This window comes from Littorina saxatilis, linkage group LG2 (genome assembly GCF_037325665.1).
Source record: "Littorina saxatilis isolate snail1 linkage group LG2, US_GU_Lsax_2.0, whole genome shotgun sequence".
Classification (NCBI taxonomy): Eukaryota; Metazoa; Mollusca; class Gastropoda; order Littorinimorpha; family Littorinidae; genus Littorina; species Littorina saxatilis.
Window position 1 is genome coordinate 56,571,352 of NC_090246.1, and position 14,055 is coordinate 56,585,406.

General features: G+C 40.9%; 1 protein-coding gene across 2 annotated transcripts in view; it reads right to left on the reverse strand.

The window, feature by feature from the left end:
• LOC138959321 (2-oxoglutarate dehydrogenase complex component E1-like) overlaps positions 1-12,055 on the reverse strand; it is a 52,101-nt gene extending 40,046 nt beyond the window's left edge. For both annotated transcript variants that reach the window (XM_070330750.1, XM_070330749.1), the window contains exons 1-3: positions 11,956-12,055; positions 11,256-11,852; positions 371-565 (exon numbers count right to left, since the gene is read on the reverse strand). In XM_070330750.1, the coding sequence (XP_070186851.1) occupies positions 371-565; positions 11,256-11,486 (426 nt within the window). In that variant the 5' untranslated portion in view covers positions 11,487-11,852; positions 11,956-12,055. The remainder of the gene's footprint in view (positions 1-370; positions 566-11,255; positions 11,853-11,955) is intronic.
• Positions 12,056-14,055: the final 2,000 nt, after the last annotated feature.

Sequence of the window (14,055 nt, forward strand, 5' to 3'; positions counted from 1 at the left end):
CCATGTCAGAGTTCGGTGGGTTATAAAAACACAAAAATACCCAGCATGCCTCCCCCAAAATCGGCGTGTGGCTGCCTAAATGGCGGGGTAAAAACGGTCATACACGTACAAAATCCACTCGTGCTAAAAACATGAGTGAACGTGGGAGTTTAAGCCCATGAACGAAGAAGAAGACAGAAAGAAGCAAACACAAATAACACTGAAACTTACACAGCATCACTAAACTTTGTCACCTGCAGACTTTTTGCATAAGCCTACTCAACAATAAACAGATCAAACCAGAAAGTAACCCCCCCCTCAAGCTATACAAAGCAAGGAAAGTAAACTCTTGGCATCAGAAAAAAGTAAACTCTTAGCATGACCAAATTACCTGGTAGGATCGGATAATAGACTGGACGGAAAGGTGATCCTCGATGATCTTTTCATCAACTGGCGCCCCCTGGGTGACAGCGTGAAGCGGAAGTGGCATGGGCACACCGGAACTGGCCGCTAATGTTGGCGGCCTAGTATACGCCTGGCCGGGCGGGGCACCTTTTGCCGTCTGACGGAAAAAGGCATCCCATGACTGCAACACAAGAGCAAATGCACTATTAAATTGGAGCCCCAGATAAGACATTTGGGAGTGGTTTGGGGTGGGGGATTCTTTGCCTAAATCCACAGGAAGACACAAGAAATAAATTCTGTGAACGCTCTGCAAATTGAAAGCACTCAAACAAAAGATCTTGTCTCACAACATTCAAGTAACTGGGAAAAAAGTATAATGTAAAAGAAAGCAACGAAAGTTGCACCTGATTTAACACTTCTTCTTCTTCTTCTTGTCGATCACTCAGATTTAACACTAACTGTCCTGTTTGTGCATATCGATATGTACAAATGTGTGCATTAAAGTAGTTAAAACAGTTGTCATACACACAGAGAAAACAGCAGCTGTCAGCTGTGTATTCTTGTCTTCTGCTTCTTCTATCTATATATATATATATATACGACTTGTGTCTGTCTGTCTGTCTGTCTGTCTGTCTTTCTGTGTGTGTGTGTGTGTGTTCGCTATGCCAAGCCAAAGTTCTCGATGGATCTGCTTCAAATTTGGTGGGCATATTCAGGTAGACCCCGGACACAACCTGGTCGATGAGAATTTTCAACATGTGCTCTCAGCGCGCAGCGCTGAACCGATTTTGGTTTTTCTGTTCATCTTCCCAGATCCATTCCCACTAACTCTTCCTTATCTTCTCCGGTGTTTTGCGTTTATCTCCCTTCCTTCGTGTGGCGTCAATCCATATTCCCGTTACTACGTTACTATTTTTAGAATGTCACTGCACTGTCCAGAACGCTTTCCTTGCACCCGTAAGTTGTCCTCACTGTAAAAGTGCAAAGGTCGAATCAATTTATAGCCACGCGAAAAATACACTGTCATCTATCTCTATATATTTATAGATATAGATATAGATATACGGCTTCTCTGTGTGTGTGTGTGTGTGTGTGTGTGTGTGTGTGTGTGTGTGTGTGTGTGTGTGTGTGTGTGTGTGTGTGTGTGTGGAGGCAACACCTGTGGATTGTACAGTTCTGTTTGTGATGGGGTCTGGCGGCTTTTGTCTGTGTGTATGTTCTGGCCTTTGAGAAGCCATAACAGTTAATATAGGGCTTTGAAATAAGTTATAATATTCTCAATCCTGTTTGAGAGGACTTCGCCTTCACAGGTGATTGTGGTGTTTCGGCACTCGGTTACATTTGACGTCGACAGGGATGGGACTCGACATATGTTCAGGAATGGCATTATGGCCACTGAATCATTTTCGTGCTCTTCCCATTCCACCAACCTGGGAGGGACCTAAGCTTGGCGGGTCCATGGTTCGGAACTTCGGGGACAAAGTTCATTCAAAGGGGGTCGAGTGTGACAGGGAGACTACCGTCGCCCTTCACAGCAGAGTTGTTCGCCTTAGAAGTTGTGGGCTTTCCTTGCATGTACCCGTAAGTTGTCCTCACTGTACAAGTGCAAAGGTCGAATCTATTTATCGAAAAATCCACTGTCATCTATCTCTATATATTTATATATATATAGATATATACGGCTTCTGTGTGTGTGTGTGTGTGTGTGGAGGCAACACCTGTGGATTGTAGAGTTCTGTTTGTGATGGGGTCTGGCGGCTTTTGTCTGTCTATATCATATATGTTCTTGCCTTCCTTTGAGTGGGCACAAACTGGTGGATGAAAATGTTCACACGTGCTCTAAGACGGCAAACTGCCACGCTGTCTGTCTCTGTCTCGCGATTCACCCGGCGAAGCCGGGTATTCCTCTAGTGTACAATACATTGGAACCCCTGTTTTAAGAACCTCATTTCAGACATCTACTCTGAAAACAAATTTCTTTTTCATACAGTCCGTCATATTTTGGTAGAGTTATGCACAGTACATGTATAACTTATTAACTGTGGCTATCAAAACATACTACAGATTTTCCTTACCCTAGTGCCTCATGAATGTCACTCTAAATCCACTGATTCAAAATAACCATGCTTTGCATTTTTCTATAAACTCCTGTGTAACTGCCACAAGACAAGGTGAACACATCGTCTTGTTTGAACAGGCTGTTTACTTTCATGAGGAATCCTATTCCTAGCGGAGAAGGGGTGCAAGCAGTGAGGTCCGACAGGTTAGCAATATTGGTGGCGATTCAATATCAATTCATGCTGAGCCATTTCTCCATCGCTGCCAGATCAATACCCACAGAAAGTGGAGCTTGCTCTCTGCTGGCTGTGGGGTGCCGCCACTCAATGTCTAGAACCTATTCTGGAAGAGAGCGGCTGCAGCAGTCAGGGTTTATTTCGCTCCCAATGGCCGAGTAAAGACCCTCCCATCCTTGCTCATGCATACTGATTGAGAAAGGGGAAAAGGCTGTCCTCAGTATTCAAGCTGACTCAACTTGGAAAAACCTTTCATGCTTTTGCATTTTTTAGCCCTCATCCTTTTCCTTCTCTTCGCTATAATGTAGGACTAGGAAACTGAAGATGTTTCATACAGTCAGAACAGGCCAAGCGAGTGTGAAAACTGCTAGAAAATGGAATTTAAAAAAATTCACAAATGTAAATGTACCAACTTCTCTCTCCCCATGTTCTTTTTTTATACATTTTATTAAGTCAATTCTGATGTACAATGTACTCATCCAGATGCTGATTATATAAGATTACTATTCTAAAGAACTGTACACACTTTAGTCAGCTGCATAAGGTAAATCAATGATGGCGCTAGTATTTTTTCAAACCGGAAGGCAAACTTTTATGATGCAAACTGTCCAGAAAAAACCCCGGTAGGCTGGTCATTGGAACCAGTCCAACTCAGAGTTGTTGTACCAGCGGAAAAAAAATGGTAGTTCTAAAAATCAACCGGTAGGTCATACGGCAGCCAATTTTGTTTTGATATTTTCTCATTTCAACCAGTAAAATACTGGTTAATACCGGTAATTACTGGTTAACGCCAATACTGTAAATGAACAGCCAAATAAGGTTTCTGTGTACATTCTTTTCATAATATAGCCTGGATCACAATAGAGCAGTCACGGTTGACAGCAGACAATAGATGGCTTGACTCCAATGTAACCGGTCTGTTAGTGTTACTCAATCTTTCTTTATTTGGTGTTTTACGTCGTTTTCAACCACGAAGGTTATATCGCGACGGAGGAAGGGGGGAGATGGGATAGAGCCACTTGTCAATTGTTTCTTGTTCACAAAAAGCACTAATCAAAAATTTGCTCCAGGGGCTTGCAACGTAGTGCAATATATTACCTTACTGGGAGAATGCAAGTTTCCAGTACAAAGGACTTAACATTTCTTACATACTGCTTGACTAAAATCTTCACAAAAATTGACTATATTCTATACAAGAAACACTTAACAAGGGTAAAAGGAGAAACAGAATCCGTTAGTCGCTTCTTATGACATGCTGGGGAGCATTGGGTAAATTCTTTCTCGTCCAAACCAATATGGGACTCCCCCTAACCCGCCGGGGGGGGGGGGGGGGGTGTGTGTGTTACTCAATCTATTACAACTAATACTGACAACAGGCTTCATTATCCGGAGTGCTAAGTTCCTTCAGACATTCAACAAATTGAAGCAATGACGTCACATTGGCCATAGGAAAGCTGCAAGTCATGTGTAACAGCAATTCTGGGTCAGCACAAACACTAAGAAGGGCAAATGATCGCTGAACAGAAAATCTTTTCATGTTAAAAATACATTGATACTTGATCTGGTAATCACTCAGGTGTTGAATAAAGAAATATTTTCTATCAAAATTTAAAGGACCTTTTATTCTGCCACTGGACACCAAACAAAATTCATACTTGAGGGCATGTCGATATCTAGATTCAAATAATGTTGCTAATGCGAGGTAACTTTTCTTCTTGGAACGAGCTGCTACTGCTAATCACAGCGTTGTTCAGGTACAAAACCCCTCTCTTTTAAGCTAGAGCTATCATCTATTGACTTGAAAGGAAAAACTTCAACAAGCTTTGAAACAGAGGGATAAGGTTGTATTAACAAGAAGAGCAAACGCTCGATCGAGTCACTTTCGCAGTTCTGAATATTATATGAGGCATCAGATGGACAGGAAGAAATTGCTATTCACAACACAATGAGTCACGTTCACATAAAATTTGAGCCCGGTCACTTTTATAGTTTCCGAGAAAAGCCCAACGTTAAGTTGTGTGTTGCCGAACAGAAAAGGCTAGTTATCTCCCTTGTTTTTCTGATAACGTTCGTAAAAGGCTACAGATGTAAATACTTTGATGTAAAGAATAATCCTACAAAGTTTCAATCACATCCGATGAACTTTGTCAAAGATATAAAATGTCTAATTTTTCCTTTGACGCTGACCTGTGACCTTGAAAAAGGTCAAAGGTCAACGAAACCATCGTTAAAGTGTAGAGGTCATTGGAGGTCACGACTAAACAAAATATGAGCCCGATCGCTTTGATAGTTTCCGAGAAAAGTCCAACGTTAAGGTGGTGTCTACGGACGGCCGGCCAGACGGCCGGCCGGCCGGCCGGACAGACTAACACTGACCGATTACATAGAGTCACTTTTTCTCAAGTGACTCAAAAATTAGCCAAGGATTGCGCGCTAAAGCAGCAATGACAGCATACTCCAGATAAAGCCCCTGAAAGTGATGTAACATAGTGAAAGAAGAGTGAACACTTTGAGGTTCCTTCGGTGTGATGATAATGCTCACAATCCATGGACTACATCAGTAAATGTGTATATTGCCCAGAATATTGCGTGTAAACCTCTCAGTCACATGTTATTTCAGTTAAAAGAATTTTCCCATGAAGGCAATAGCACTGACAGGTAATTTATCACTGACAATGAAATTTTTCCGCTGCCAGTCACACTAACTCACCTTGACCCCCCCCCCCCCCCCCCATCTTTTAAGTTTGTGCATGAAGTAAAATCAGACAGCTGATGTAAAGTTTTAGACTGAGGTGGACATTTTAGACAAGAGGTCAGTTTGCTAAATGCGTGTGCCTAAGCAGTGACCTTCATTCTGCCTGACACTGTTGACCTTGATTTCACTTGGAAGTGTCCCCATGCGTGATAATGGTATTAATATGATAATGAGGTGATTTTCAGCTTGACCAAATAATTTGTCATTGACAAACTACAGGTATTAAAGTTTGAAATCCTTTTCAATGTCAGCCAGCCTATACAAGTACAGTGGAACCCCCCTTTTAAGATCTCATATATATATAAGACTTCCCACCTGTTCATTTTCTCTCTCTCTCCAATTTGCCATTTTAGCTATGATCTGCAAACCCAGTTCCAGTTTTTAAAACAGTCCATTGTTATGAAGATCTGATTTTCTCAGATTTTTGAAAGTCTTATAAGGGGGGTTCCACTGTGCTGTAAAGATCTTCATATATATATAGTGTTGTTGTTAAAACAACTGTCCTCAAAGAATGTCGCATGATCATTTCACCTCTCCCCCACAAAGTCATAGGTTACTTTCAGTTCAATCAATATGAGGCTTATATCGCGCGTATTCCGTGGGTACAGTTCTAAGCGCAGGGATTTATTTTTTTTAATTTTTTTTATTTTATGCAATTTATATTGCGCACATATTCAAGGCGCAGGGATTTATTTATGCTGTGTGAGATGGAATTTTGTTACACAATACATCACGCATTCACATCGGCCAGCAGATCGCAGCCATTTCGGCGCATATCCTACTTTTTACGGCCTATTACTCCAAGTCACACGGGTATTTTGGTGGACATTTTTATCTATGCCTATACAATTTTGGCAGGAAAGACCCTTTTGTCAATCGTGGGATCTTTAACGTGCACACCCCAATGTAGTGTACACGAAGGGACCTCGGTTTTTCGTCTCATCCGAAAGACTAGTTACACTGAAGTAATCACACCTGAAGGAGAATTGTTATACCCCCCCCCTCCCCCAATAGGATCAAGAATGTTGGGATGGTCAGTACACTACTTTAAATGATGATCAATGCTACACAGTCAGAGACATTCCTACTGTGCATATCTTATAGCAAATTTACAAAGTCACTGAACTCAACAAGATCTGTTCAGCCTCCACCAATCATGAAATAACTTTGGATCTTTAAATCTGGAGTTAACTATTGAATGTAATTATAGTGCGCCAGCTCTTAAGTTAAACAAAATGAAAGAACACGACTGCGTGTAATAATGGCTCTGGATAATTTCAGATGTTTCTCGTTACAAGTAACGCTATTGTCACAAGAAACATTTACATATGCTTTTTTTCTCAAACAAAAGGGTTTATGATAAGAAAAACGTTATTATTTATTCTTCACATTGCTTAATTTGGTTCTGCTTCGACTCCCTATATTTGTGGATAAAGGATTTGGGTTGTCACAAAAAACAGATGTTAAGCCAATTTTGATATCCAAGTTCACTCAAGCCTTTGTAGTTTTTGCAGACAAATATGTTAATTTGAACAAAGTGGGATATTAAACAGTTTGATAAGGAAGAAATTGTTATTTTTTGTGGAATGCATTGTTGCATAAGTGAAAAACTGTTTCTCGTGACATGACACATACATGATGAGAATTTTCAAGGAACATGATATGTGAGCACTTTATTTGGCTATGAATGAAAAGAGTCTATCAAATACTGATATAAAAATTGTTTTTTAATCTTGGTTTTAATTTAAATGAACTAAATTCTAGCACTGAAAATGTTGTGCGTCACAAGAAACAGTTTTACAAGCAACACATCAAACACTAATTTCTCATTATGTCGACAACCTGCAGTCTTTTAAATGAAAAATGTGAACAGTTCAATCATTTAACATAACAAAAAAACAAGACATATTGAAAAACCCAAAATGAAAATTCAATGTCCTCTTGGGCAACTTTTGGGAGTTGCCCATATATCTCTCAATTGTTCTCTACATAGCTTATCAACAGGGGATTAGCATGAGGATCAGGATCCGGCCATTGTTTGAAAATGATTTATATGACCCAGACATTAATCGACAAATCCATTTGTGGACATACATGTGTGGCACTGGGAACATGTTTCCATGTGACCAAAATTATTTTGCTTATTTACTTAGTTTCAAAAACCCTAGACAAAATTGATGTTACCTTGTTTCTTTCTTTGAGTGTATACAAATTAATCACAATAAAAAAAATATAATGAACACATATGTCATTTAAGTCCGCGTTTTCTACTGACCAGTACAAAATTGAGATGGTACCATTTCAAACACCCACAGTCATAAGTGAAGCAGATTTAAAACTACTCTTATATTATAGGCGACATATATTTAAACTGAAAGTTTTTTTCTCACCCCTCCCCCTCGCATATGCACACACATACAAAAGGGACTGCCTCTTGTAATTTTTAGTCTATGACCTGTAAGAATAAATCATCAATCCTTGTATCAGAAACATTCACCATTCCTTTTCTACTTGTGGTTCAAAAGGGCTTATTCGGCAGCTCTTTATAAAAAAAACAATTTCTAGCTCCATGCCAAATCACATAAATATATATCAATGAGACAGGTTAAAAAAAATTGCACAGGTTATTACACTCCCAAATATATATATGTCAATTCATGATCTGCAAGCGAATGACCAAGGCATCTACTTTGCACTGATAAACATTGCATCACTTTTCTTCCCTCTGTTCTACTACAAAGATATGGTGTTGTCTGGTTGGATTGCAACAGCCCTCCACTCCCACAATATATATTAATGGTGCAAAGGGTGGGGTCAAAAAAAATCTTTGAACATGTTTTCAGCTGTTTTTCATGAAAAATTATCATTACAGCTTTTGGTTTCTGGTTCAATGAAACACACTGGCTATACGCACTCTGAGTGTATAAATAAAAATTCTGCCCCCTTTATACACTCCGACATTGACTTCTGGTTGCGAAACGAATTTGCCATTCGATGCCACTTTGCGATAGAATTATCAATTAGAAACGCAGAGCAGTTGATTATTAGAGAGCGCAAAAAACATTCTAATGCAGCAACGTCTTTACTTAAATATATAGATTAAATTCTCGGAGTGTACATAAAGGACCAGACAGCCGCATCAACACTCAGAGTGCCACTCGACGCCATTTTGCAAAGGCACACAGTGCACTTTCGATTCATAGTATCAAAGTATGCTAGGGACAAACACACACAAAAACTGATGCTACACGGCAGTTTATTATCGGAGTATGGAACACACTTGGAGTGTACATTGATCTAGAAGTGGTTGAATTACTATGTGGGTACACATTATTGCCAGCCCTGTATACACTCCGAAAAAGAGATGGCGGAAGTCAATACCTCAGATTGATTTTCAACCTCAGATTGATTTTCATTGGTTCATTCTAACGACTTGTAAGGGGGCATTTCATTGGCTTTGGGTTGTAACAGAGCTTTTCATTGTCGGAGTGTATACACTCTGAGTGTATTATAGCTTTTGCCTATATCGAAAGCCACTTTTTAATTGCTTCCCTTCAAATGGCCAGAATAGGTCATGTTTGACATACTCTATTGACTCTAGTTTAGGTATATGATGCAACATTGATAAACACAGTGGTGCTGAACATTAGTGTTACAAAGAAACATTTATTTCATCCATAAGGCTTTTGCACAAGTAATAGTTATTTTCTCTGAAGACAAATGAAAGGTTAGAGGAATGAATCAAGACTGAAGTCAAAAATACAGATTTCATTTAAAAAAAAGTAAGGTTCAGTTGTGTTGCTAGTAATAGCATCAACTCCAAATTTCTATATTTCATTATAAGTAATGTTAGATTAGAGTTTGAATTTGGAATGCTTACTGTCAACATCAATTCTCCTTCAATAACAATACCATAACATTAACAATAACTTGAACAAGTTCACTGCACACATAACCTCTCCAGGAAGTGCTTTAATGTAACATGCTCCAGATCCGGAGCCATTGAGATGACGTTGCACACTGAATAAACACTAAATGTTTAACCTTCACCAGATCATGCTTTGAACTACACAGTCCGGGTGATGTGGATCGTGTACTACCCATACTTTCTAAGGAAGGATTCAACGTAAAAAGTATGGGTCGTACAAGACCCACACCATCCGAATAGGGATAAACTCTTTACCGCCTCTTTGCAGAGTATAGGTCGTACACGACCCGCGCCATCCAAATAGGGATAAACACCGTAAAATACCTTCTTTAACTCCATAAGGGTCGTCCACGATCCACAACATCTGGACTGTGTAATTCAAATGACCTCATTGTTTATTTGTTTGTTTACAAAGCTAATCCTTTAAAAATAGGTTGTATTCAAATACTATCATATATACCTCTTCCTCTTCAGGCTCTTGTGTGCTTGCTACAGTCAAAATACCACGTTAGAATGTAAGCCGCAAAGACACACAGAGTAAAGAAAGAAACGCGAAAAAATTTGTCATTGTTCGATTGACAAAATCTCAAACAATTATAGAGTTAGAATTATTAAACCATAAAAGTTTGATGAAGGCATGTTTGACCATCCTTTTGTGTGATTATTTTGATGCTGTGACTGTTTTTACACATGGTTTATCGTTAAACACATAATGCGCGCTCGCAGCACGTGCAAGTAGAGCAGAAGAAATCTGATGTGTGAGATGTGTTCACTAATGCATTAGCAATCAAAAGAGACCATGGCACGCTTGCTGCCAGTCTCACATTTGAAACAGCCAGGATGCCAAGATTGACACCACCTTCTTCTTTCTTCTTCTGCGTTCGTGGGCTGGAACTCCCACGTACACTCGTGTTTTTGCACGAGTGGAATTTTACGTGTATGACCGTTTTTACCCCGCCATTAAGGCAGCCATACGCCGCTTTCGGAGGAAGCATGCTGGGTATTTTCGTGTTTCTATAACCCACCGAACTCTGACATGGATTACAGGATCTTTTCCGTGCGCACTTGGTCTTGTGCTTGCGTGTACACACGAAGCAAAATGCCAGGTCGATTTAAAGCTGGGGGTGATCCAGAAGCGCTGGCATGTGCTTTAAACGTGCATATTCCAACAGTTTATCACCTTCTGCAATGTTCTGGTGACATTGGAAGCACTGCAGTTATGCAACGCGGTGGATTTTTTCGCATTACCCCAATAAGACAAGATCGCAATTTCCTACCACAACGTCTTCGACATCGATTAAATTCAGCCGCTGACACTACCAGGAACATCATTGGAAGTAACCAGTGTCCGATCAGTGGCCAGAGATGAAGGCTGACTGAGCGAGACCTCCAAAACTTTGTTAACATAAAACCTATTTGTCCCGTGTGTTGAAACAGTCGCAGCATCAAAATAATCACGCAACAGCTAGGTCAAACATGCCTTCATCAACATTTTGTGGTTTGATAATTCTAACTCCATAATTGTTCGAGATTTTGTCAATCAAGAGAACTTTTTCGCGTTTCTTTTGTTGCTCAGTATATATATATATGCTATTCAGGTTTTCCTATTTGAGAGTTGCGTGGATGCTTGAAGGGCAATGGTGCATGCATCAGTGGTTCTGACAAAATGATTGTAGGCTGTTGTGCTTTGAAAAGGAGCATAGATCATGAGCTTTTGCAGTGTAACTGACTCTCGTATGACCCTGTTTTGCCCTCCACACTTTGTGACGTTAATTGGGAGAGGTGGATTGTTGTGTTATTATCTGTGTGTGTTTACGTGTAAATGTAATGATGTTTGTGTTTAATTTATAGACACAGCGTATTCTCCTGTCAGTGCCACACTCCATATGTTTACCTTATGTACACTGTTTGGGTCTCGCTGCCATGCCAGATACATTTCCTCCACATAGGTGGAAGAACTGCCACTGAGGAAAGGTTCTGCAGCTGCCTGGGTGGCGAAGGCACGGAGAGGACCACGACCAGACCCATCCTTCACACTACTTGCATACCCTCGGGTAGTCCTGACAATGTGTGGAAGGATTTCGCTGACGGGCCCCTTAGTCAATAGTTTTGTGATGCGATGCATCGTCACTGAAACGTCCTCCTAACGTGGAAATGTCTAATGTTATGATACAAGCGGAGATCCCGCACGTGAGCCACAATTGCGGCTTGATACGACTGAAAACGTGACGGCAACAGCGAACACGTGAATGCTAACAATCCAGCGATGCAATGGTTGTTTTGTATGGGGTGACCTTTCTGTCCTTCAGTGAAGTTTACTGGCGTAGTTGTGATAACTTCCTGTTGACATCCAATCTGAATGAAAACCCACGTAGCACAAATGTCCAGATGAATGTGCAGCCAACTTTCTTCAGGTCTTGAACATGTCCCGTAACGTGGGAAGCATCGAAATATGGCGCCGTTGCTTCGCACAGCTCGACGAAAGATCCCGCTGCAACAAGCAAAGATCGGGGTTACTGAAGTGTACCGGACATGCCACATAACTACTGCACAATTTCATGTCAAGCACACAGAAGTTTGTAAACGGATCTTACCTGTTATTCACTCATGAAAGCCGGGGACTTCGGCCAGGATCTGATGTAAAGGGAGCACCCCAAGTTGACTTTCAGCTGGGCGAGTGTCAGTGCCGTGACGTCATACGCATAAGTGTAACATAAATTCTGATTGGTGTACGTACGGTGGGCCTTGGCATTCAACAACCAATCATACAAACATACACAACAAAATGGCGGCACTTTCGATTTCGTACGAATGATGCCAATCTGTTTTCTCGTTCCTTTGACGTGTCTGTCTAGTCGCAATTCATAACCGCTCTGTTTATCTACCGCGGTATACTTGTGGCCTTCTCTGACTAAAGTGAATTTGCAAAGCTGATGACAAAACAGGACGAAAGCCCCGCCGGATTCTCCGAGAGTTGCCGCGGCACTGAGGATTTCGCCGTATTTTATACAGGCTGTGACACGGCCCGGGACATACAGACAGTGCGGCCGCACATTGCACCGCCCTGTGGCGGCGACGGGCCACACTGACCCACCCGGCCACGGCCCTCTAGCTCTCCCTTGCTCACTCTGGATGCCGACAGTTTTCTTCTCAATCTTTAATCTGTTTGTTTGTTTGTTTGTTTGATTGTTTTGGTTTTTTTTCGACATTATTTCGCACATACACTTTTTTCTTTGATTGCATATGGCCTGATTGTGTGTGTGTGTGTAGTGTATGCTTTTTCAGTGCCGGTTTGTTTGTTTATTTTCAGGCTTGTCTAGTTGTCTAAGTTCAGCGTGGATTTTCTAACTTTTCCTGTATTATTGATTTTAATTGTATTCTGATTGCATTAATTTAAAGATGTATTGTCTAAGCCGTCGTTTTGGAGAGTTCTGACGATTGGACCTTAAAAAATTCAAGGGACATTCGCTGTACTGTAATTTAGAAACACTGACCTGCAATGATTTTCTCAAAACGGCTCCGAAACTATGCCAAATCATGAATTAAGTTAATTTTAATCAGCGAGCGGTTTGCCGATGATCGCCCAGCTCCCCTGTCAGGAGTCAGGACTTCCGGTCGTGATCATTTAGTTTTCATAGATACCCAAGTTCGTCAAAGTAGATCAAGACCGTTGGATTAAGGAAGTCAAACTTGTACAGTCTAGCGTAGTAGCTTACCGTAATGCAAGTTCCTGTGCCATACAGCGATAAAACGATTCGCACAACAGAAACAGACACAATGTCGGTTGGAGAATATCAAGGTCTGCAATGACTACCAAACGGCACAGCATTCAGATTTGAAAAATAGAACCGTGGCGCTCAAACACTAATTCTAAGACCTTCCTCGTGTGTATTGTCATCTCCCAAAATGAACAATGTAGCTCAGTCTCGGCTCAATTTCAGATCTGTATCTCTAGGAATAGTGCAGAAAAAAACTTAGGGTCGAAAGGTAGGACGAAAATCATGACTCGCTCAAACATAGATCTAAATATAGGTTCCTGGCTCAAAGAACGAAGCAATGAGAATTACAGTCTAGGATGCCCACTCAAAACACAGCCGTTTTACTACTCAGTCAGTTCAATTTGAGGAACTCAGCGCTCAAACGTTTATTTTAAGGTATTCCTGGTGTGTGGTCATATAATTACAACCCCCAACCTGAACTGTATAGCTCTTGAGGCGATTTGAGACAGTTTTCTTGTTAGATATAATTTCTTTAAGCATTTTTATTACTCTTATCTGTCTGTACTCTGAACAGAAAGTATGTCAAATTGTCTCCAAAACTGGCCACGGTTACAGAAAGGTTTTTCGAGAGTGGAACACTTCAGTTTAGAGTGTAAGGACAAGTTGTTAGATAATTAGGAACTGGTTTTTTGTTGTGAGATAAAGTGCGTTCGTTCGTTCTTGCTGGGACGTCACACACACACACCGCCACTGACCGGCACACACACACTGACTCACACACACACTCCACTGATTGAACTCAGTGAACCCGATCAAATATCTTTGCTGCACCATTCGTGGCCGCTGAGAGCAACAACCGGGTATTGGGTCACTTACTCTAAAGTACAACTTAATTACCCACCGACATTCAGTCATGTGTGTCGGCCATTCGCTACTCTTGTTTACTTACACTGATTGGAATAACACCCTATTGCC